Consider the following 26,382-nt stretch of genomic DNA (forward strand, 5'->3'; position numbering starts at 1 on the left):
TTGTGGGTTTCATGTGTGGTAGAAAGAGGAGATTATTGAAGAATTAGAATACAACTTGTATTCTAATTCTGGTGGAATTTTGGTGGAAGAGGATATGAGTTATAGTCCTGGATAGTTTCTAAAATTCTTTTTAATGATTCTCATTAAAGAGGTCGTTCTTTCTTTTATTTAACATGCTTCCCTCTGAAGAAATCAAATCAACTTCTTTGTGCTACAGCACAGATCGGTTTTTCCTGGTGTTCATGCTGGAGATAAGGAATAGTTGTTGCCAACCTTTATGTCAAAGTGCTCAAAGATTCAGAGCTCACTTCTTGGCATCTCCCTCCAAGGGCTCATTTAATATTTTCCCAAAGGCTTTACTTCCAGTCTACATTCCAGGTTTGTGGGTTTCATCTTAACTCTGGTCCCTTCTATTTCTCTAGCTCATAATCAAACAAGCACCTTAATATCCAAAACTCTATTACCATGAGCCTACTTTGAGATCTCAAGGTAAATAGACAAAAGTTAGCACTCTCAAAAGTTGACCAGAAAATAAAAGACCTCCTCATACCGAATATTTTAGGAATGTCATTTTATAGTTTATTTACTCACTCAGGATTTATTCAGCACTTATTATATGCCAGGCACTGATTTAGGCAACAGAGGCAATGGGGAGTAAAATCAGATTTAGTCTCTTCTCAGATTGTGCTTATGTTCTCTAGGAAGAAACATGTTAATCAAACCAAAACAGTTGTGAACTTATAAAAAGTACTGCAAAGGAGAGGGTACCCATCAGTATAGAGGTCAAGGAAGTCTTCCTCATGTGATGCTTAGTCTGAGATTTGAGGGTCAAGTCAGGGGAGGGCACAGGTAGCAGAAAATAGCATACCCCAAGCCCCTGTGCTGAAATGGAGGTGAGCAGTATGAGGGCAAGAACATGCTAGAAAGTTGGAGTGAAGAGCAGAGAGCAAGAGTGAGAATAGCATAAGATGAGCTGGGAGGTAGGAATGGTCCCTTATAGGCCTTGTAGGTCACACAAAGAGTGCTCTCAATGTCTTCTGAACCATGAAAGTCATCTAAGAAGCTTGTAGGGTGGGGGTGGAGGAGTGTGGTTGAGTAAGGAGAATTGTATGATGTGATTAGTTTTGTATTTCAAAAAGATCACCATGGCTGTATATGGGCAAAAGGAGAAAGGGAAGCCATAGTGAGTGACAGACCATTTAGAAGACCGCTGTCTAGTTGGGTCTAGATGCTGGTTGGGTGTAGACTGGTAGAACATAAAATGGAAAGAGAATGAAAGATAGAAAGATAGAAAGAGATGAAGGGTGTGTAGGTTGAATTTGCAGTAGTTGGGGTCTGCCTATGGAAGTGATGGAAAAGAGGTATCAAGGGTAACTCAAGGAGAGTTCATACATTTTATATCCTTTTTTAAACAATTTAAAGATTATTATTTTAAATTTCAGATTATGTAGCTCTAGTCATACATAATCCTTAATAGCACAGCACAAGAGAATTAATTCTAGAGATTTATTTATTTATTTGACAGGCAGAGATCACAAATAGGCAGAGAGGCAGGCAGAGAGAGGAGGAAGCAGGCTCCCTGCTGAGTAGACAGCCCGACTCCGGGCTCGATCCCAGGACCCTGGGATCATGACCTGAGCTGAAGGCAGAGGCCTAACCCACTGAACCACCCAAGTGCCCCATGAGAAACAATTCTAAAAGGAAAGTCTGAAGTCCTTCTGTGCCTGAGATTTATTACTGGCAAAGTAGATGACTGTGAGCAAGATGAAAAATTGTTGAGTATCTCTGAGGATCCAAACAACGGAGAAAAAATAAGTATCTGTAACTGTTGACTTCATCAAGGCCTCATTAGGACCCAGGGAAATACGTTAAGGCTCACTTTCAAAAGAAGTAACAGAATTATCTTTATTTTCATTATTATTTTAGTTCAAGTCTCTAGACCCTATAAAAAGAACTTAAGCGTATCCCTGCACTGCCACTCCAACACAAATCACCATTTCCTTTCATTTTGCTTTGACCAACCCCAATATTTTCCCACGTCAGAAAAACCTTCCAGTGTATAAGAGGAGCCTTTGGACCACGTGTGTGTATATAAGCCTGTTCATGCCTCTGGGATCCCACGATAACACAGTTGGCTCACAGTCTAAGCCAGGTGCCCAGTTTCCATCTGGACTCCTGACAAACTGTGTGGTCAGGATTTAGAAATCAGAAATCTGGGAAAGGCGCAATGTGATGGACACAGCCACCCCAAATACCATATATGTTATCACCATCATTTAACACATAGTGCAGGAAATCCTGTTCTTTGCAGAAGAACTTCAAAGAACCACTTCTAGTTCTCCTGGGTAACATTTATTTTTTTCTTTGCTAACCCCAAAGCGCAGACAGATATATATTTTCCCTCTAGTAAATTGCTAGTGACACTCCATTTCTTTCCTGCCATCCTCAACCCATTGTCCAACTGACCTCTCGAATTTCACTACCCTTCTAAGCTGAAGAGCTGTGCTTAGCTGTTTACAGAGGCCCACTTGCTTGGCTTTACCCTGTACTTTCCCTTTCTTTTTTAGGCTCTGAATTTCTTACCTTTTAGCTCTGCCATGTTGATGAGACTTCCTCTACCCCCATGTGAATCCTCTTCTTTTGTCCCAGTGACTTTTTTTTTTTTTTTAATAGGAAGAGCTGTCTTTTAAGACAGCTTGACCTTGCATGTTTTACCTTACTTTTACATTTTAAACAAAGAAAACTTCATTCATGTCATCAGAAATAAGCACATGATGTTAGTTCCCTTAAGTGACTCAGATGTCTCATTTAGGCCTTCACTAATTTATTCGTATGACGTATGTTTGCTGAGTGCCTACTGTGTTCCTAGCACCACGAGAGAGAGCTATGAACACAAACATTCTGCGTTCTAGAGGAAGACAGTGAACGAGTGAATGAACAAGCAGTCATTGTTCTGTATTCCATTATTCCATTAAAATCATTAGAGATTGATTTTATGGAAATGCAGTAGAAAGTTGCAACTTTTGCTCTTGGCATTGGATTCCAGACACCCAGTCATCTGTTGTAGTTATCTATCCTCACTCTCCAGGTAGCTGAGGCTGGGTCATGAGTACCCAGATTATGATTTGGGAAAGTAGTACTTTCCTGGGGGGAAAAAATAACTGATTGGTTACTCTCCTAGGACTGCAAAAGAAACAATAACCCAGTGTGAGTGTCATTCAAAGCAGGTTGCTGAGCAGTTCTGCAGTAAATCATAGTATTGTGCACTTAGAATGGAAATCATTTTCAAATGCAGTATATATCACACCAAGTCAGGGAAGATATGCACCAAATGTCTCTGATATAAACCTCATATCAGGATGGCGACAGAGTGATTAGTGAACTTTAAGGTATTTTCTTATATGCTTGACTGTTAGGGTAGGTAGTTATTTTTCATCTGCTTATAGTTGTAAGTTATAACAAGACAGATGGATTCATGTCTTGCCAGAAGCCATAACTCTTTACTTAGTTGACATGACCAGATTCTCAATTTCATCCTCTGAGAGCTTAAGAGCACAATAAGACATTGACTTCTTCTGACCTTTCTTCTGTCTTCTCTGGGCAGAATATCTCGATGCATAACACAGTTGGTGGGGCCATGGCAGGGCCCGGAGCTCACCAGCTTGGCAGCACCCGGATGCCCAACCATGACACCAGCGTTGTGATTCAGCAAGCCATGCCGTCACCCCAGTCCAGCTCTGTCATCACACAGGCACCTTCTACCAACCGCCAGATCGGGTAAGGAGACTTCCTCGGCTGTCTCTGGGGCCTGGTTGGAGCTCAGAGAATGTTTCGGAGTTTCTCCTTGTTTCTGGTGCTCACACTGGATGAGACAGAAGTTGGTGTTCCTGGTTGGTGTGAGATCACCTGACATGTAGAATGATGTTTTAATGGGAGAAGGGAGGGGAGTCCCTATGGGTTGGAGACTGTTTTGTCCTGGACTTTAGGGGCCAAAGCAAGTCATTCTGTGCCATCACTTCTTCAGACAAGATATATGACTGTGGAAAGCACTTTGGATGTTATGGAGAAGAGAACATAGTTTTCAGGCCAGATGCTTAAGGATGGTAGAGGGAAGTTTCACGAGTCCAATTCCCTCCCCAAGAGTGTGTCCCTTGGTTCCTAAGATCTGCTGAGCACATCCCCTGGGTCTTTCATGTATTTCCAGTCTTCCTTCCTTTGATGATTCTTCCTTGCTTCTTCTCCTTGTTAATACCTCTTTATTAGCTCTCCTCTTCCTCTGTATTGGCCCAGGTTCATTCCTGGAATAGACAAAACAAAACAAAACAAAAAGCCAGCCCTTTCCCCCTCATTTATGTAAAAAAGACAATAGTACGGTATTGAGCAAAATTGGCAGAAAGGTCCTGTCAGAATCCCAGACACTCTGTATTATGAGATGCAAAGAATTTTCACTTCTGAGTCTCAGGTGACAGCTCTAACCCCTGGCTATTTAGAGTGTGGTCTGAGGACCCGCAGCCTGGGCATGAACGGTGAGCTTCTTGGAAATGCAGAATCTCTGGCCTGCTTCCTTATCTTCAGGATGATGGTGGTGGTGTGTCTTCTTTCCACCCTCACAAGAGCAGAGTGAAGAGGAAATAAAAGATTTAAGAGCAGTCGGGTTCTCAGGAAGAAAAGGTAGTAACTTAAGCCAAAGAGCTCTGATAAATTTATATTGCTGGAAGCTGAGAACTGCATGCGGTACATTCCCAGAATTCTCTCTTTAAAATAGGAAAGGGAACTTGTGGTGCTTGGTATGTGCATCAGAATTTAGTGTGAATATTCAGTTGAATATTGGATATGGTGATTAAAACAAAAAAAAGCATTAAAAGCTGACCCACAATTTTCCAGTGTGTCTTTCCCCCTTTGTTTTTGTTTTTTAAAGATTTTATTTTTAAGTAATCTCTACACCCAACATGGGGCTTGAACTTACAGCCCCAAAGTCAATAGTCGCATACTTTACCAATGAGCCAGGCAGCTGCTATCCCCTCCCCTCCTTTATTAATGCCTGTAGAATTTCAGATCAAGAGCGAGCACCAGGAACGACATTGGCTCCTTCCTTTTTAGAATGCCCTAGAAGAGGGGGTACTTTGTCTCTCAGCGTTTCTCAGCTTCCCAGATGGGCTGTGATTTGTGAAGACCTATCTTAACAAATGAGAGCTCTGGGCAATGACTGTTTTGTGAGTCTGTCATAGGTACATTTGGTTTCCCTTTTAAGAAACAGAATATTACTCTGGCCATTCGAATGCTTAGCTTTGTTGGAAGAAGCCAATACTAAATGAGCTAGTATCCCTGTGAAATATTTCTTTTCTTTTCAAATGACTATGGGAGCAAATATTGCCACCATCTAAAGCAAGAACCTATAATATACTAAGAGGGTGGGGTGAATTCTTTAAAGACAGCATCTAAATGTCACGGGACTCCTTCACTCTAGTGGCTTGCCTTTGGGCAGACAATTCACAGTTAGGCCAGCTAATTATAATTATTTTATTTTTCTTTCAAGGGGAAAAAAACATAAAATGTGTTGGAGTTTACTAGCAATTTTATAACATTCCTTCCCCCCTGGAGTTCTCCTGCCTCCTTCTCAACCTCCAACCCAACTACCCTCTTGGAGGCCCTTAGTATTCAGCCATTGTTAGTACAAGACTGGGTTTTGTGACAGTCTTTTAAGGGTTAGCACTCAATTCTGAGATGGGTGTTGACTCTGTCAATAATTTACCCAGCTGGCCTAGGGCTGTACCGTTGGGTGACATTTCCAGGCTATGTCACTGTGCCTGGATGGGTGGGAGTGTTTCTCTGGTACATGGGACCTCCCAACCCACTCCATCTTCTCATTTACTCCCAATCCTGGGGTGCTGTGTGTCTCTCCTGGTGTGTTCTAGGAGATAATTGTCACTTTTGGGACTCTGTGTCATTGCCAAGCTTGAGGGAGGCTGTTTCTTTTCTTCAGATCCTTCCCTGTCGTGCTTACCATGTTGATTCCAACCCACACATCCTGTCATTTCCATTTTCCCCATGTGACCCGTCCAAAACCTTGCCCGGATGGCCATGGGGGCTCAGCAAGGAACAACCCAACCCATCTCACCAGTGGATTCAGAATGAAACTCTAGGTGGTAACATTTGGGGATGGTTGACTCTTTTATTTCTCCCAGCAAAGAGGAAATGAGTACTTATTTTAAAACATGAGTTTCCTCTGGAGACTGTGTCTTTAAATGAGCATTTGAAATTGCAGATAGTTTTTTTTTTTTTTTTTTGAGACTGCACAGAACCATATTGTAGTAATATTCTGATTTTTATCACAACCTCAAATATTTAAGTGTCAAAATCTGGCCAAGCCACCTGCAAATGTTTGCCATGGCTACTGGCCAACAAAAACAGCAAACAGCAATGAAAGTCTTCATTCAGGCTCAGCGCTTAAGCTGCATCCAGGCAGGGAGGCTGGGACCCACCTGTGCCCACGCACAGTGCTTTTTGCTGTGGCCAGTGGGTGTGTGTTCACGACTGGAACTTTGTGGGAGAGGGAGGGGGCCGCCTGTCTCCTGCTCCCCCTCTTTCCTTCCCTTTTCCCGGTGCTTGGCTTCTGCTGCCAACCTTACTTTTGCTTTCTTTTCTGACCCTTCTTTTCTGCTGTATTTAAGCTTTAGAGGCTTGTATGTATGGGGAATTGGTGCAGACAAGGAAAGGCTTGGAAATGGGAATAGCACTGGTGTCCGGGGAAGGTTTTTGGGGACCGAATTCATGCATTTTTGTAAGCATTTGATTTTCATACTGTTTGAGCAGGCACTGAGCCAGTGTAGAACAAAATGGGTGGAAATGCAAAAATCCAAAGAAAGAAATGTAAAAGTAGGTAGATAAGCAGCACAAGCAACTTCCGTGCCATCCCATATCCTCCCCCCGCCTCCTCCAACATACCTATGCCCCGTTCCATCAAAGTAATGCTGTTATCCCGATAGAAACTAGAGGTAAGTATAAATATCCCCAATCGCACTCGTTTGGTTAGGCAGGCTAGAAAAACACATGGTGCTAGAGAGTGTGGGAGGCATCCCCAAACTAGAGACTACTTGTGCTTAGTCAGACTGGCAGACGCTCTGTCGGGAAGAGTGTCTTTGGCTGATTGATGGTAGCATTTTAGGAGATAAGTTTTCCAGATGGGGGAAAAAAAAAAAAAAAGAGTTGAGCCATGGGCTGTGGGGGAGACAAGTGAGACAGAAAACAAGCATGTGTTAAATATAGATGAAATCGATTCAGCCTTGGACCAAATATGTGGCAGATTCCAAGCAGTATCTCTGTTGCAGTCATTTTTATTAGATATCATGTAACAGGCTCATTAATTCAGGATTAAGTCAGCAGAACCTGGGGAAAATGGTAGATGGACATGTAGTGGTCATGTAAATTCCCTTTCTCTGTCTCTCACTCTCTCTTTGTCTCTCTCTCTCTCTCTCTCTCCACCTGAGATGTTTTTGTAGGAGTCAATAAGCAGTTGAGAAGGTGGCTTAATCTTAGTAGATCCTAGCTTTCCTGAAGAAGCCTATTGCTCTTTATGGAGTAAGTGCAAGCAAGTAATTCGGACTCACTAATTCTTCCAGAGAACAACCAAGACAGTCTAGAACGTGGAGATCCATGAGGATGGACATGAGTACAGAATTCTGATCGGTTGTAGGAGACGCTGCCAAAGTACCTCATGCCTTTTCTTCCTGGATTCTTTCTGTATTCCAAATGTTCTACAGATTCTGTTCTCTCTGGGGATCTGGGCAAATAAGCAAGCTTGCTAGGTGATTGGTGAAAATTACTCGATCATAATAGTTTACAATATAGAAATGTTCTATGCATAACATCAAAATATACAAGTGTTCCTACCAAGGCCCATATTTGGCAGAAGTTATCTGGCTCATTGTGGAATATTCTAGTTAAGGTATCAGGAAACTTGAAAATACGGTCACCAGCATGCGTCTAGGAAGCCATGTATGTATGAAATTCCTCCTCAATTTTATATCACTTATATTCCTGGCACAGACGTGTCCATGTTCGTGTGACATCATAAACCCTATTTGCATGGGCTTGTGGCCAGGCGGTGTCGACCGAATACTTAGCCAGAAATCTATATAAAATGCCATAGAAGGAAATCTTGTTTTATGTAAAAATAAAGAGGAGTCAATACTCATCATAAATTGTGCCTCCTCTCACCCTTTCTGCACTCCTCTCTCTCTTTTCTCTTTGCAATCCCTGACGCTATGTATCATGCAGAATATCAGCCATAGCTCATCAGACATTACCAAGGAAAATAATAATAATACCAGTAGCAATAAAAGCTTGTTACATCTCAGATGTGTTGCCATCAAAAGCAGTACTACCTTTTCTACTGGAGTCACATGGCTTTGTTGCTGGAGTTGCTGTTGCTGTTGGTGGTGTCCATTGAGATGGGAATGGTCATCGATCTGAAGATTTTTGTGTCATTGTTGCTCGGGGTGGTGGGGGTGGGGAATGGGAGGTCCATAAATGACGCTGTCACAGAAAAGAGCATTTAAGGAAGACTTCAGTAAGACAGCTTATCCTTCAGGAATGTGCTTGCTCTGTAAATGTGTAGGTGTGTGAAATCACTATTAAGAGTTTTCTTGAACTGGGCATGATTAAGACTACTGCTGCCCACCACAGGCTGATGTTAGTGACATCCAGGCCAGTCTTCTTTCTGCCGGAGGAGGCAGACCAGCAGGTCCCAGGTCACTGGCCCATAGCCCTTTGCCAGGATAGCTTGAAGACCCTCTTGAGGAATTCAGAAGAGAAGCCATTACTTCCTGCTTTGTGTTTTGCTGAGTATCATGGCTATGAACATTGCTTTATTGTTAGAAAGTTGCTGGATCTTTCACAGCCCTGAGAACATTTACGAGGGCCCTTCAGGGGGATGCTTTCTGAAAGGGTTGACAGACTTAACCATATGGCTCCCGTTAAATCCCATGCAGAGCCTTGAGAAATTACCTCTGACAAGGGGGCCAGCAGCCTTCCACTCACAGAGTTTTATGTGTGGAACGAAAAATTAAGTACTGATACTTGAGGAAATATAAGGTTTCTTAACATTCAGAAGTTGTAATACCACATGGTATTGTGGCCAGATGAAGGGGGCAGAGCCAGAATGCCAGAGCACATGGCTGTGTATTCCAAGAAGTAGAAAAGTATCCTTGCTCTTGTCTCTGAATCTGGCTCCTGCCTCGGATTCTCCAGGCAAGCTTTGTGTGTCTTGGTACTACAGCACCTCAGCTGGAACACAGCAAGCCTGGTATCTCAGCCACTTTAGAGGGGTAAGGTTAAATACCACAAACCTGGTAGCTTGAACAACAGATATTCATTTCTTGCAGTTCAGGAGGATTGAAAGTACAAGGTCAGGGACCTTGGTCAGCAGGTGTGGTTCTTGGTGAGGACCCCTTTCCTGTTGGCAGACAACTGCCATCTTGCTGTGTGCTCACCTGACTTCTTCTTTGTGCTTGGTGGGGGTTTTGGGGTTGGGGAGAGTTAGTAAACTCTGGTATTTCTTCCTCTTATAAGGATATTGATCCCATTATGGGGACTCCACCCTCAAGACCTCATCTAAACCCAGTTACTTCCCAAGGCCCTACCTCCTAATACCATCACATGGGGGGTGGTAAGGTTTCACCCTGTGAATCTGGGGAGTACACAAGCATACAGTTCATAAACAGCTAGTGTTGTTGGGAGAGAACCTTGGAGGTCACTCTTCAATGGCTCAAACTTTTTTGTTAGAAAAGCTCTTGGTTACCAGGCTGATCGTGAAGACAAAGAAGCTGCCATTTATCCAACATCTGCTACGTGCCAGGCACTGACCTAGCATTGCATTTTGTTTCCTATCATTGCCCAAGAGCCCAGGGAGGCAGATGTTCTTTGCTCCAGTTTTATTGCTCAAAGAAGAGAAGTAACTTGTCGAGTATAATTCAGCCAGTGAAATGAACAGTTTTGAGTGTAGGTCTGTTGGACTCCAAAGCACGTGCTTTCCCTCTACTCCTATGCATAGCTACCCCAGTGCTGTGGAAGATACATGAGCTTATCTGACCATTTGGGAGAATCATCTACCCACAGGAGTTGGCCAATGCTCAGTCTGTCTGGTTCCAGTGTGAGGAGCTTCTGTGCTTTCACACACCTGCAGCATGGTCAAGGGCAGAGGGAGACACCTTGAGTCTCCAGTAGCTGCTTTAGTCCTCCAGGAGAAAGAAGCAGGTGGTCCCTGGCCCCCAAGAAAGGGAGATCAGGGACTGTCTTGGGCACATGGAGCAGAGAGTTGGTCTCTCCTGGGAGAAACCAACTGGCCACATGCCCTCCTTTGTAAGAAAAACCAAAGTCACCACAGAGAGTGCTCTTTTTTCATCCATTTGTTTGCTCTGCATTTGGCTTTTTTGTCTGAAGGAAGACCCCTATTCCTTGACCCAATGAAGTATGGCTTCCAGACTTGTTCTGATTCCTGCTGTGGATAGGTGTCTTTGCCTGTGACTTCCTCCCCTTGGAGGAGAATTTCATTTCCAGATCTTATGAACAGAAGCCCTGCTCACAAAGTTCCAGAAGCTTCCATTTAAGTCTCTCCATGTGTATCTCCCCCCCACCCCATTTTTAGAAACAGATAGGCACCAACGAGGATCTGCTTTTAGAACAAATAGCCCAGGATCATTTGGTTTGTGTCTATCATAAACCTGGACAATTTTTCTTTTCTGCAGCATATTGAAAAGACATACCTGGAGAGCAAGAGCTTCCTCAGAGCTAAACTATGTCAGATCAGAGGAGAGTCTTGGGAAAGTATTGGCCATGAGTTCAGAGGTCACAGGTTTGGGATAGTCCAGGCTCTGTCATTTAATAGGTTTTCAGCCGTGGCCTAGTGCTCCACCTCTGTGGGCCTCAGTTCCTTCATCTGTATACAAAAAGGTTAACTAGCTGGTGGGAAGTCAGTCCCAGCACCAAACTTCTCATGCAGTGCTACTTTTCTGTCTCAGATTTATTTTCTCCTTTGGTTTGTTTTCTTCCAGGAGCTGAGTTTGGTAAGAGCTCTACTTACGTGTTCACAAATATGTTCACATCCCACTGTGAATGAGAACAGAGTAGGGCTTGGGAATGCTTGGGAGGAGGGGGCCAGTACAGTCAGACTGTGGTCCCAACATACATAGCCAGAGAGATCTGATTTCCAGGCTCAACTCCTGGGTAAATAACAAGAATTTTATAATTCTTTTCCATGGGAATGAATATACCCATTTTACATTAGAGTAAGGTGAGGTTCAGAGATTATGTGACTTGCCCCAAGTCATACTGATAATGAATGGCAAGAGCCAAAACCAGAAGCCAGGCACCTACACTGCACTGTTCATGGGTCTAAGTGAATTTAACTTCACCAAGATTTGGTTTCTTCAGTTGTAAAATGGGGCAGTATCACTAGAAAATTCTTGAAGTCCTATTCCGCACTAAACAATGTTGTGATTTTCATAACAAGTTTAATTTTGAGAACTACTTGCAAGGCAGTTTCTTTGGAGACATAGTGCTACGTGTGTGGCTATGTGTAATTTCCTCCTTTGCACTAATCTTCCCAATAAATTGTTCTTTTATTGTCATTTTGCTGTATATCTTGTTGTTGGAGATTGAACAAGAAAAATACCTGAACAACAGCACAATAGTGAAAGATATAAAACAAGTCTGATGCAAGACACCTAGAACAACACTGTGGGAAAATGGAATTCACTGTCTTCTTTTCTAGCATTATCATCATTTTGGAGCTTACTTTGTGGAAGACTTGAAACAGAGGACTTTAGCTTATATCAATATTTAACGTTTTCCTAGATATCCTAGTTATCCTTGGATAAGGTGCCAAATAACTACACAATGGAGGTTGAGAATATATGTTTCCCATAATACAAAATCCAATAATTAACTGTACCTCTCTGTACTTGTCTTAGCTTCTAATGGGGATTGGCTCAGTATTTCCTGTTCTTGGGACCAGAAACGGATGCCTTGCTGGCTCATCGCTGTCAGTTTACACGGAACCTGGGATGGAGTTAAAGAGAGTCCCAGGACTATGTGTAATCATTCCTTGGTGAATGCCAAAAGGGGTACTAACATGGGGAAGTGATTAGTCTTTGCTGTGCTCTTCAAGGTATGTGTGTTAGGAGAAATGAATCAGATAAAGCAGGTCTGATCCTTTGTAACAGGTAGAACACTTCGCTCTTTTGAAGACTGAGCATGTCCACTTAATGTGGCAGTGTCTCAAGTAGACATTTCTGATCATTTGTAGTTTTCATATTCTTAAGTACTGTGCCTAAAGTGTAAATAACTCTCATCTGAACTGATTAACAAGTATTTTCTGAGTTAAGAGGACTGTTATAGGAACTTGCAGATAGCCCATGGTACCCATTGCATATGCCATGTATTTATGTAATTGGACATCTTGGGATTCAAAAGATTAATTCAATAAGTTCTCTCATGTGTATTTTTCAATAATATTAGATCAAATAGATTTTTCTCTACAATAGTTTTTTATATCCTTTCTATGAGGATTGAGTTAAAGATTACATAAATTCTATGGACCTTTTGCCTTTGGTGGGATGAGAATAAAACATAAACAAACACTTAATTTGGTCTTGGATTTTGGATATAAAGGAAATCCTTGATATAAATTTCAGTTACATTCAGTTAAATTCTGTTTTAGTGAGGCACAGGGTGAAGCCAATGCTGGAAACTGAAAGCCATGGCTAGTGGGTCTGACTACCACTCACAAGTTCTTTGAAAAGACCCCATGACCTCTCTGGGCCCTACTTTTCCATCTTATAAAAATAAAGAATGAAACTAGATTGCTTACGGAGTGCCCTCTTCTATCTCTTAGGAACAAATCTGTTTCTTTTTCATGACTAACACTCTGCCTCAACACTGCTTGGCTGATACGGATTGTGGAAGAAGAAACTCCATAAAATAGTTATGTTCAAATTTAGTAGGCAATCTAGTAATCCATTTGCCTTGTATGTTGTGCTTTGGGTAAATATTAATGTGAAATTCCTGTAGAGTAATAAACATTCTTAATGGTACCAGACACGTTTAAAAGAATTTGGAGTTTTATAGTTTCACCCCCTTTGGCAGAGTGCATTTGGGCTGGTGAATAGGGTGGTAAAGTCTGTAAAATGATAGGACCCTTGTGAGTGTGGGGTAGAGACATGCCGGCATGTGCTTGGGTTGCTTTTGCAGGGTTGCAGAACTTTGCAGAGAACAGATGGCCCCCAAACATCTTTGAAATGCCAGAAATGACTTCCCCAATAACCAGAGACCTATCGTATATTGGTTCAGATATGGTAATTCACAAACCAAATGCACAGCACTTCACAGCTGACCTCAAGTCTATTCTAAAAAACCCAGAAACATTTTTGACACAAGAATCATAATGACAAGTGCAACAAGAGACACCCATCATCAAGTCACCAAGCTACTGAACATATGTTAAATGGACAGTTTTGTTCTCGGAATCTGTAGGGGTTGGGGGCCAAGCATTTGGCAGACTCTCAGGGATCACTACGTAGCATGACATTTCTTCTCACTTTTCCCAGTGGCCTGCTTAAACTAAATATCTGAAGAGATAAAGTATAAGTTGTTAGAGTAAAGAGAAGTAGAGGGTAGAGGCTGCTCCCACTTCAGTATCATTTAGATTGTTTGAATGGAGCCATTCTGATGAACCTGTAAATTTAGTGAAAACAAAGTCCACCTCTAACGTCTTTCTATAACCCTTTGCTGAGCCAAGGTATATTTTTAATGAAAAAACTTAAAAAAATGCAGCTTTATAGATGCATATTTCAAATTATAGCCTCTTAAAAACATTGGAAGAATGAATTAAGAATGGGGCTACCCGGCTGTCTCAGTTGGGGGAGCATGCAACTCTTGATTTCGGGGTTGTGGGCTCAAGCCACATGTTGGGTGTAGAGATTACTTAAAGATAAAATGTTTTTGTTTTTTTTTAAAGATTTTTAATTTTTTCTTTGAGAGAGTGTGAGAGCAAAAGAGATCACAGAGGAGAGGGAGAAGCAGATTTCCCACTGAGCAGGGAGCCTGGTATGGGGCTTGATCCCAGGACTCTCTGAGATCATGACCTGAGCTGAAGGCAGATGCTAACTGACTGAGCCATCCAGGTGCCCCTAAAGATAAAATCTTTTAAGAAAATAAAAATAATCCCAACAAAACTGTACAGTGTTAAAGGAGAGGGGGAAATTTTAATGTCCAGTTATATCTAAATGAGATGTGTGTGTGTGTGTACATTCATTTCATAATATTTTGCCTTATGGAACATAATTTAAGCCGTTTGACATGTATATTATTTTATTCAAAATGCTTGAAGGATTTTTCTGGGTGCGTTCTGTATATTCTTCATAGCATGGTTTTTCATGATGCCCCAAATGTCTCTATCATCTCCTCCTTACATGACAATGAACTATACCAGCACCTTGGAACTGTTTTTAAATAAGAGCCCCAGTGATAGACAAGTATAATAAGATTTGAAGAAAAAAAAAAAAACTCACATGGATTCACATTAGTTCCTTTACCTAGTTTTCAGAAAATTGAAACAATTTCCTCATTATCTAGAAAATGACCATTTGGCTGATGGATTACGTTTTCAGAAGGAGCCACTTTTTATTTCTCTGACCCCTTGACATCATTGGCATGTGGGATGAGATACTTAGGTGCTAATGCTGATGTCCCTGGAAGGTGGTGACAGCTGAATCTGAGAGCAGGGGAGGGAGAATCAACTCAGGTGGTGATTCCCTCCATGTGAGGAGGAGGGTGAATATTTCACAGAAAATTGGCTTTGCTACTAACCATGGGTTTGGGGCTTCACTAAAGAAGGATTTAATTTACCTGGAGATTCCAATTGATAGTCACAGTAGAGTGAGGGTGCGAGGGCACTCCCCTAGAACCCTTTCTCTCCCCCACCTTCCCTCCCTCTTTATCCCCCATCTCCCCTAGAAAGAAAGGAGAAGACATCAAATTATTTGTGTCTGCCATTTGACCATGGCTCTGGCCAAAGGTCTGGAATGGGAGAGAGTTTAAAACTTTTAACTAAAAGAAAAATGAGAGAGGGAGAGAGAGAGAGGTGTCAATTACTAGACATGTCCCAATACATCCTCATTGTGTGGATAGCTGCTGTTTATTTAATTTAACTCTGTAGTCAAGCACTTCATAGGAAACTAGAGGAGTGAGTTTGTCCAGATCTCTTTTGGCAAATATGTGTGTGTCTGTGTTTGTGTGTGGGAAAGAAAGAGAAAGAGAGACAGAGAGACGGAGGGAGGGAGGGGGTGGGAGAGAGAAAGACAGAGAAGGGGAGAGAGAGAGAGAGAGAGAAAGAGATTTTTATAAAAAGAGTGTGTGAAACATTGGCTGCCCCACCGAAGCCACAGACAACCAACCTTATATTGAGTCCACCCTGTTCCATAATTATTACTGCCATTAGGAATAATTATTATTTGCTTCATTGAGTTGGCAGTTTGGAGGCTGCCTGAGACAGAGGCTTTTCACAGGAGCTGTAGCACACAAAGGACCAAGCAATCACCCACAAGTACTTCAACATGTTTGGACGACGTCCTTCTCTTGGTTCACTTCATTGGGTTTCGTACACATCGAGCTTCAAATTGAATGAAAAGTTCATCAGATACAAACCCAGCAGGAATGAGTGCCAGCACCCAGAAAGCTTTTTTTTTCTTTTTTTTGATGAAGAATTCTTGGTTTTTCTCAAGTCTGGAGTTGAGCATTCCCTTCACACTGCTGTGTTCCTTTAATTAAAAATAGAAAAGTAAGTAATAAGTAGAGTCTTCACTGAGAGACTGGGCTGGAAATGGTATGAGAGGAAAATGTGGAAGAGCAGGAGAAGCAGCAAGCTTATTTCGGAGGCAGAATCTTCACCACCTTAACGTCATTTTCCCCTGATTTGTTTTCACTCCTTGCGCACAAACTCTCCAGTTTCCAGAGTCTGTATGGTTTCCTTTTCCCTTTGCCATATCCTTCTGAATCACCCATGCTGTGGGCATCCCGCATGCCCTTCACAGCTAGAATGTGGCCAGGTATTTTGAATGAGTGATGTGCTCCCAACAGAATCTCTGTCTGGCAAAAAGGCTCACCAGGTCATTAAAGTAAGAAGAGCATGACAAAATGTTCTTCCAGACGTTATTTTTCCCATAAGACTCCTTGGTTCCTTGCCAATATCTGTACCCGTCACAGGCCTGCGGGCACTTAAAGAGAGCAGCACACGCCCTCAAGTGTGGGGTGTCTGTCCCTTCCCCTTAAGCTCTTCCTTGTATAGTGGCTGCCTGTAGCAAAAGCCGCTGATTCAGACCCCTCAGGAGCCTCCTAAAAGTTGCTGATTCAGAAGAAGAAAAAAACCGCCAGCAGCTTCCATTTGACACATCAGGCCTGACACAACTGAGTGAATGTCAGCTTTGTTTCTCCAGACACCCAAATAGTCTGCTGTCCATCCCGAAGCCAACCAAGATTCCTAGACAGGGTCAGGGAAGACCAGGGCGACCTTGCGGGACATGCGGGAGATGCCGTGTCTGTGGGATAAATATTCCTCAGTCAGTCAAGAATGGGAGTAACTGGGTACACACATTCTCCAAGATGTTGTGCCCCAGTGGAGTGAGTAAGAGGAATCCCCTCCCCTATCCTAGGCATTGAAAAGTGACTTCTATTATAACACATCATTAAATGGCTTCCTTGGGTGAACGCCCCTGTGTGAATAAGAAACAAGTCAGTTTCACTGCAGTGATTTTCAGGGATTTGTGATCCTGGACATTATATGTACGAAAACTATTTAGAGGGAAAATTTTACAAAGGAGCATTCCTGTCCTGGTTTTCATAAAAGATGGCAAAATAGTACTGTAAAGATAAAAGAAATCCAACACTTTCTTCATAGTAGTAAAGCTTGTCTTCGGGTAAGTTTTCCTGCTAGGGTAGAGTTGCTGCTTTTTCGTTTGTCATTTGTTTTAGGGATTTAAGGGAGAGAAAGACCAGGGAAATGGTCTTCATTGGCATGGATTTTAATTAAGGTGGAACCTTAATTTGTTCATTTTCAGTGGTAACCTTCACGAGGAACCACGTCTTTACAAAGCTTTGTGGAGCGTGTTGTTTGTATCAGTCCTTAATAAAGTCCCACTGTTACTTTTTTAATTCAGTGTTCCTGTTGTAACAAATCTTACCATGGGCAGTGCTTATTTTAAGGATATTTCTGTAGAAAGCATTTGATCCGTTGTGTTTTAGTATTGGATTTCTCTAGAAAGATGGGAGTTTTCTAAAGTCTCGTTTTTTAATTGGTTTTTATAGTGATGGGTCCGATGTTTCTTCTACTGAATGCTGTCTCACCACCTATTGACTTAATTTTAGGTCCTTTTCTAGAGTTAAGCAATGAAAAGAACCTGCACGTTTTGTTAATTGTTCCAGAATGTGGTGTGTGTGGTGAGTTTTTAGGGAGCTTCCAAACAGAACTAGGCACTGTCAGAAATGACCGTCACACTAGACAGCAGACCCCAAGGGAGAAGAGGTGACATCACAGTCTGATATATGATGACATCAGGGAAATAGATTTTTTCTCAGCTGCACAGAGATTTTTTTATTTAAAAACAAAACAAAACAAAACCGCCTACTCTAAAAGATGAGCAGATAGACCCCAGTACATTATAGTGTGATATCTACGTGCATGTTATGAAGATAAGTTATTAGGATAGAAACAGGTAGAATCCACTACACTGGGCCCTGCAGAGCCTGCTTCAGGCTGCCAAGGTTAGGGAGGTTAGGGAGGTGGAGTTCGGCCCGGTAAGCAGGCACCCTATCTCCCAGGTATTCCTTTACCCAGAACACCTCCACATTTTTTCACCTATTGACTAGTTTCTACCTAATCATTTCTTTCAATAAAGGCTCCTGCAGAAAGAAAGAAGTTTATGCACTATGAGAGAAAAAGTGGAGTTAGGAGCATGCTTTCATAGGTACTACCCTGAAGACCAGCTTCCTAGAGAAGAAGTGATACCGTCACCATCATGGAAAAGAAATGGGGTTGGGAAAACCAGCCATGGTTTCTGGAGTGATGGGGGAAGAGTATGGTTGGGAAGGAAGAAAATTGTCAAAAGGAAAACCTAAAGCCTTCATGGGAATTTGTACATTTTAATCTCTCAGGAAAAGGTAGAACAACAACAACAAAGGAAGTCAGATTGTTTCAATTCACTGTTCCAGCAGGATACATTAACACATGGGAGCATAAGGTCTGAAGTCCTGAGAACCAGCAGCCCGGAGAGGCAATGTCACGGCCGGCAGGGGCGGCTCGGTCGCCTGGGCCTCACCCTCCATCTTCCATCTGTAAACCTTCACTCTTGCACCATTGAAGTTGAGCTCTCCAGGATTTCACTACTATTTTTCTTTTTCTCTTCACAACCTCACTTTGCCCACAGTCCAGTCTGAACTCTGCCTCTTGGCATCCCTAGAAGAATAAGTATGTGTCTCTGATTTCTTCCCCCTCCACAGGCTTAGCAGGTCTTGTGTCTTAGGCAAGATTCAGTGATTTCTATCTTTAGTTACCATATGTGTCCCCCAAAAGATCTGTTGAAACCTTAACCCCCAGAACCTCTGAATTTGACCTTATTTGGAAATAGGATGTTTGTCGATGTCATCAAGTTAAAATGAGGTCATATTGGATTAGGCTAAACCCTATACCCAGTGTTGGCTGTCCTTAGGAGAAGGTCATGTGACGACACAGGGAAAGGGCCGTGTGACAGCAGAGGCAGAGACTGGAGTGATGTGGTTGTAACCCAGAGAGAGACAAAGTTTGCCAACAACAACCGGAAGCTAGGAGAGAGCCATGGAATAGATTGTCCTTCGAAGCCTCCAGAAGGAAGATAGTGCTAACTACCTCAATTTCAGACCAATACCCTCCAGAACTCTGAGAGAATAAATTTCTGTTGTTTTTAAATCATCCAGTCTGTGGCAATTTGTTACAACCGTCCTAAGAAACCAATGCAAGTTTTCATGTAATTATAGACCTATTTGTTTTGCCAATAGAATTGTGGTTAAAAACAAAAACAAAACAAAAAAACAACTATCACTTTATTCTCCTTTATTCAGCTGCACCAGATGTGCAGATATAAACATCAAGAGAGAAAAAAAATGCTAAGAGTAAAAATTTTACTACTCTGGAGAACTGGTATCTTGGAGTTGGGACCAGTGTTGTGGGATACCCCCCAATTCTCCATTTGTGAGGAAAGGGAATGAAGAAGCCTTCTCTAAGTCAAACAGATCTCATTAATGTCTTCTGATGAAAGATGTCATTAGAGATACATTTTTACCTGGGCTGCCCACCTACACAGCCATAAAAATCCACTCTGAGGTACATGGAAGAGCGTGGGGATTTTCTTTAACCATTCTTCCTCCGCTCAGTGGTCTCTGCCGGATTCTGAAGGATGCACTTTTTGTCCATTAAGCTGTCTACCCCCATCATTTGCCATGAATGAGAGATCAGCATTGTTCATAGGTGTGAAGGCTTCTAAAATCAACCTTCCAGAAGTTTTTAGGAGCCGATGACGTTCCCTGAACCCTGAAGGCCAGGGTACCAGTGACTGGTCGGAGGAAGGATAGCCCAGGCTGATGGGTTTTGTTTTCGTGCACGTGTGTGTGTATCTGTCTGTCTTCAGACTAATTCCTTTTAGCCCCTTAGCCAGCAGGCTAGTGCTCGTTTTCATGACTGATCAGGGTTTTAGCTGCTGTTCTCCTAATACATGTTTTTGAAAAAGGAAGTGACACATGTGGCAGCAGTGTTCTTTTGATCTGTTCACTTTTCTTAATTCTTCTTGAAGCATCCTTCTGCCTCCTTCTCTGGCTCTGAGCGATTTAAAGGAAAAACCCTGGAGTTTATATGCTCCGAGAAACCTAATGCTCCGAGAAATCCAATAAAGCCCACACCGCCAGCATTGTGGTGGGGGGGTGAGGGGTACGAGATGACCACCCAGAGCGAGAGCCCAAGTGGGAGGGTATTAAAGGCAAGTAGACACATACCTTCGTGAGGCTGCCTCGAGGTAGGGGTCGTCAGGCTGCAGACACCTGTGAAAGTGGGACTCGACTAACACTTACTTTGGATGTTGGAAAACTCCATGTTTTCCATCAGGGAAGTCTGTTCACCCCTCAGTGAATGAATACAGAGCTCTCTTCTTGCCCACCCCCTCACCCTGCCCTTAGTAGCTTTTGGTTGGAATTCTTACCTCTTAGGAACTTTGTATTTTTGGATCCAGAGCCATCCTGGGTTTCCTTTTTCTTAACGGTCTCATCAAATCGTGATGCCACCTTGATTTCTTTAGTGTTTTTAATAAACCAGAAAACCAAAGCAAAGCCCCCGGCCAAACCACTGAGCTGATGCGAAGTGACACTACCCAGAGCTCACGCTGCTTGCGGTCTTCATTCTTATTGGCTGGAACTCGGGCTGGGCGTTTTCCAAACACATGTTTCTGTCGGAGTGTGGGGGTGCCGAGTCCCGATGAAAGCGCCATCGGTGAGCATGGTGGCAGCTAGGGTGGGCAGAGAAGGGGAGGACGCAGAGTTCCCCAGAGCAGCTCAGAACTCTAGGAAGGATCCAGAATGTTCTTAAGATTTTTGTAGAATAATAATAACCACGAAGAAACTACTGCAGTTCAGCCCAGTGAAAGCAACCGGGTCATTGTCCCTGCCAGCCCTCTGACAACCCCTGTTTCTCCCGTGCTAGGATCTAACGTTGAACCCTTCATGGGGCTTAGTCTGTCCTTCTGTAGCTTTCTCAGTTTCATAAGAAGTAGAGAATAATCAGGGTGAAGAAACAGGGTCAGGATAATTGAATCACATTCACCAGCAAGCGTTTTCCTTTGGCATGATAAAGAGAAGTAGGGAGTTATCATGAATCTCTGACTTTGAATGTCTTAAAAAAATCAGCCTAAACACAAAATAAGTTTTAATTTCCAGAGTTTTCTAAAAAGTGGCTTGTAAGCAAACTTCAGTAAGAATCACGTAGCAACACGTGGGAAAGAATGGGACACCCCAGCGTGGCCTTGGATGTGTTTGTCCATCCCACAAAACTGCCTTCTGGTTTAGCATCACTCTTCCCATCTGCCTGACTCATGAGGGCTTCCATCTAGAGTGCCTGGCAGCACACCCTTGTAAGGCATTCCTGATGGGAAAAGGCCAGAGCTGGTGTGGACGGAGTGGTCCAGCCATTGCTTCCGGCAGCGAACCTCTTGGGGCGTCATGAACCCCGGATTACGGGACCCACCTCAAATGTTACAGTAAAAAGTAGATTGTTAAATGCATAGGTTTCTAAATATTCAGTTCTGTATTTATATTGGGCTTTATTCCTCCCAAAAAAGGGATTTGAGGAGACTTGAAGTACATACAACAAACTTAAACACATGAAAATCTATGGAAGAAAGGAAGTGGTGTGAGAGAATTCTTAGACTGAACGAGACGGTTTGCTGCTGATGACCTTTGTCATGAGTACTGCCATCTTTTAAGTAAAATTCGTGTCTGAGTCTGTCTATGCAGAACACTTCCTCCATGAGTCACAGACTTTGAGGGAAGCACTGAAGCTTGCCCAGGTCCTGCGGTGGGTTGTTGGGGTGTACGCTCGGGGCTGGGCATCAGCAGCGCACCGTTTTGGACCACGTGTTAATGAGCACTGAAAGAGCAGGCCAAAGGTAGCAGGATTCTTCAGGAGTTAAAAAAAAAAAATAAGTTTGGTGAAACTAAGCAGGCCATTGTAGAGGTGGATCGGGAGGGGGGTGGGAGAGGAGGGCAGACTCATATTAAAATCCTGATATAAAGTTCTAAGTGACGAATAAGAGGCTTAAATACATAAGGAGCAAGGCTAAATTTGGACCAATTTCCTGTGAAATCTCTTGTGTAATATTTTCAATTTGTGCTTGTTTAATGTGGTTTATTTTCCTAAGGTTCACGGTATAGGTTTTAAATTCAGCCTTGACTACACACATGTGTCGAGAGGTTATAAAACAAGAGCCAGCTCAGACCAGTCTCCAACTGGATACCCTTTGGTGGAAAACATTACCTCCTTTTCAGTACCTAAAATTTCTTCACAGGCCCTGAGTTCGTCTTTTCCCCATCCAACTCTCCAACTTGTTTTCCGTCACCTGGTTTCACCAGGACATATTTGGTTTCGTTAGTTCACCGAAGGATGCTACAGGGCCCCTTCCATCCCAATCTGGACTCCAGGGTTATTTAGGGAAGGCCTCTGGACCCAGATTCTTGACACAAAAGAATAATTCCACCCTTCTAATAAAAGTAGAGAAACTGCCTTAGGCTTTCCAGGGGCCTCTGATTTTGTGGTATAAGGTTCACGTTTTGACCTCTAATGTCCTAGATAATTCCTTCTCTAGGATGGGGCCATTACCTGCAGAGCAGTATTGTTTCTGGTGACTTGGATGTAGTACCAAGGACCTGTATGTCAAAGACCTTAACAAAACTGGATGAGATCTCTGTTGTTCATGGCACTTAACTGTATCAGACCTTGTGTTATAGCTACCTGGTGTTCGTCTTAGACCTTAAAATAAATATCATGGCATATTCATTTTTATGTCTCCTACAACACCTAACACTTTACATAATACGCAGGACTGTATGAGTGAAAGTGCACTTATGCCTTTGGGTATGGAAGGGTTGAAAAGCAACATCGTGTATATGCAGACTTCCCTCATTTAAATAGTAAGAGAGCTATAGGAGAGATAATGAGCTGTACAAGTGTTTCTAGTGTTTCTTTCCATCTTTGCAGTGCCTGGGTGGTTCAGTCGGTTAAACGCCAGACTCTTGGTTTTTGCTCAGGTCACGATCTCACGGTCCTGGGATCAAGGCCCGCATCAGGCTCTGCGCTGAGCATGGAGCCTGCTTAAGACTCTCTCTCTCCGCTCCCTGCCCTCCCCCACTCCTGTCCCCACTTGTACATGTGCCTTCTCTCTCTAAAATAAATACATAAATGCATAAATCGGTGTTTTTATCTTCTTTACTACCACTCAACAAAATATTTTCATTTAGTCAGTCATTTTTCCATTCGACAAACATCAATTAAGGACATGTTTTGTCTGAGGATCCATGAGCCTTCCAACTGTAGGTTGCAGGACCAAAAAGGACCATTTACAGTTCCAGCTCTCATTTCCAGCTCTGCCTATGCCACGAGGTGCAGTGACGTGGAAATCCTGCCTCTTCTCCTTGCCTCCACTATGTAGTTGTTTCTTCTGGGCCTGAGAGGCTTTCTCAAGATTGTGGATCTGGGCTCAAAGTCGTCAAGAAACTGTTCTCCAAGTTGCTGTTTTCCCTGGAAGGGGCATGTAATTACTGGCTCGTGCTGGCTTTCTGACCCCGGATATAGTTTCTCTTTTCTCACCTGCCTGCTCACTTTCTACAACTTAAGTGTGGTGCCAGGAAACCAGCAGCGCAGGAACGTGAGCCTCACTCTGCGGTCACTCACCTTATCCCCTGATGTTCTGTTGCAAACATTCTCAAATATAAGAAGCTTAAAGAATCACTACCTCGATTCTACTATTCCATATCACTACACGTATAATTTATACACTTAACCCGCCCTCCATTCATGCGTCCATCCATCTTATCTTTCGAAACATGTCAAAGTAGCTTGCAGATTCCCCCCCTTCCCCGAGCACTTCAGTGTCTGTATCACTACAAGGCTCATGATATGTTTAAGGTTCTTTTTTGTTGTTCAGGTTTATAGAGAATGAAGGCACAGTTCCCCAGTGTATTCATGGCCACTTTTAATGATGGATGTGATTTTCTTTCTTGGCTTTTCTCATTATCAATAACTAATCATGAAGATAAAAAATATTCTGTGATGTCTAAAGTTAGCACATTTAGGTGGTGAGTATTCACAAAGTTTTTTCCTCTCCCTGGCCATGTTTATTCGAGTCAGGAAGGAGCAGAAAGAGAACAGGAGTATGAGGCTTCCATGTTCAAGGTCTCGTTTTGCAGACAGACTACCTGAGCTCCTTCTACCATCTCTGTAGTCACCTCCTTCTTCCCGTCTTAAGTCCCTTGTTGCTGCAACAAGAGGAGAGACAGTGTGTGTGGCGATAGGGGACATGAGTTTTGGCACCATAGAACCTAAATTCAAACTCAAGTTCCCTTGACCTTGGGCAAGTTACATTTAATCCCTCAGTGCCTCTATTCCCTCTATGGAGGTAATATTGTCCTCCAAGGTAGTGATGATTCAGTAAGATAATGGATATAATTTATCTGGCACATAGTATGGCCTCAGTGACACTAACGATTTTTACTGCCCTTCAAATATCAGGAAGTGGGTGGCCAGAGGTTAAGTGTATATGTGTGTGTAGTTAATTTAGAAGGGATTCAGTACTTTTCAGATTACCAAAATGAGTCTTTTGAATGATCAATGAACTTCTGAGGAAATACTAAACTGTGTATTCCCCACCCCCACTGTTTTAATGGAAACGAACACTGTGTAACATCAACTGAGAAGTCTCCTTTTACCTCAGAAAGGAAAACCCCTGGATTTTCCTCACAATGTCCCTGTCCTGTGTCCCCAGAGTCATGCCTTAGTAAGGGAAGAGCAATGGCCAAAGGATATCATGTTTCCTCTACATGGTTCCCAGGGCTTCCTTTTATCGCCCTCACCCTGCAAGGACGACAAGAACCCTGGTTCAGATGCATCTTCTCTCTCTTTATTTCCTCAAGTCTACACACTTATATACGCTTACATGACCAATCAGCGAGCAGGGTACAGGAGGGAGCGAATCAGGCTGTGCACCTAAACGAACAACTTCGCTAACAACCAATGCTGTTTACTTCCTCTTTGGGCGTTCCGCTTAGTCTCACGAGGCAATCCTCACCTGGCAACTAGCCAGGCGCCATCTTTTAATGGCGGAGGCCACCCTGGCCAGGGGCCTGCCTCCGACATCTTTGAAGCTTGAAATCACAAGGTGGTTTCTTTTTTGCTCAACTTAATACCATCCCTTCAAGTAGCAGGCTTAGAACTCAGGAGTCTTCTTGGCTTCTCCTCTCTATGGCTTCTACTTTAGGCCAGCCACACATTGGCTGGATTTTCCTCTCTCTTTCCCTACCAAGCCTCACCTTTCACAGCAGCTTGTGTGGTAACCCTGCTTGTGATACTCAGACATTTGTAGATTTCTGTAAGTCTTGTGATTATTTCTTAGAAACTAATGTGGGGAAAGTTCAACCTTTTCTAGGAACTAAAAGACAGTTACTTCTTGCTTCCACTTTGCCTTCAGAAATGATAAAGGGACAAGTGTGAAGCTGTGGAAGCTCTTCCAGAAGGTGAACAAGGTCCAAGGAAGACTGGCCACAAAGTACCATCAAGAGGGACCCAAAGAGGGACAATCTGAGTCAGAAAAGGACAGATATTAGGCATAATGGATTGTGGGTTATAGGGAAGGGAAAGTTGCAACTCTGATATGTCCCTGATGCTATATTAGCCACTTCCCAGCAGTCTGTGCGTGGGACCTGCGTGCCCTGCGCGTGCCAGATGCTAGCTAGCTAGGTCAGCACGCTGAAGAAGCCCGGAGACCGTGTGCTGCAGTTTCCACTGAGCTGAGTTCAGACGGTCACACATGGGATGGAGTATGGGACAGCAAGGGCAGTGCAGGTTCTGAAACTGGAGTTGGAGCAATTCGGGTCCCTCAGCCCCTTCAGCTTAGTCTTATCAGATCAGGCCGTCACGGAGCAGATAGACAGGTAAGTCTCGGGGACCTCTGAACCCAATTAAAGTTATACCACAAAGAAATCAAACTCATGTGGTTTGCATTTCAGAAAGCTACATTTGGTGGGCTGTTCCTGTTTTAATTCGGTAACCTAATGCAGACCATGTGAACATTTGAAACGCTTTTAACAGTTAAACCAGCTCAAATAACACAAAACCAGAGCAGCAATAAAGAATGAATTAAAGCTGATTGCAACTGTGGCCAACATAATTTTTTTCTTGCAAAGAACTTGGGCGGCAGTGGAGGGGGGGATAGAATGCAGGACCAGTGGAGGACGAGTCCTGTACCCCCACTTTCAACTTTGAGTAAAGCAGTGGGCACTTTGACTTCTTTTATTTCTTAAGCAAATGTTTGAAACAGATTAACTTAGAAGGTGTACTTAAATCTTGAAGGGATTTTGGATGAAGGAGCAAAGAGGGGTTGATATCCTTTAGAACTGACAGCTTGGTAGTTAGTAGCCCTGTCTAAGACAGTTAGCTCAGTGGGCAAGGGCACGGTGCTAAGCCTTCCAGAGGTCAAGAGTTCAACCCTGCATGGGTCACTTAGCCTCCTACTGGAGGAGACGGAACAGCAAACCTGTTTGAGT

General features: G+C 43.0%; 1 protein-coding gene across 3 annotated transcripts in view; it reads left to right on the forward strand.

The window, feature by feature from the left end:
• Positions 1-26,382, forward strand: part of CREB5 (cAMP responsive element binding protein 5) — a 403,426-nt gene that overhangs the window by 148,501 nt on the left and 228,543 nt on the right. For all 3 annotated transcript variants that reach the window (XM_059171450.1, XM_059171451.1, XM_059171452.1), the window contains exon 5: positions 3,605-3,777. In XM_059171450.1, coding sequence (XP_059027433.1) covers positions 3,605-3,777 — 173 coding nt within the window. The remainder of the gene's footprint in view (positions 1-3,604; positions 3,778-26,382) is intronic.

This window comes from Mustela lutreola, chromosome 4, assembly GCF_030435805.1.
Source record: "Mustela lutreola isolate mMusLut2 chromosome 4, mMusLut2.pri, whole genome shotgun sequence".
NCBI lineage: Eukaryota > Metazoa > Chordata > Mammalia > Carnivora > Mustelidae > Mustela > Mustela lutreola.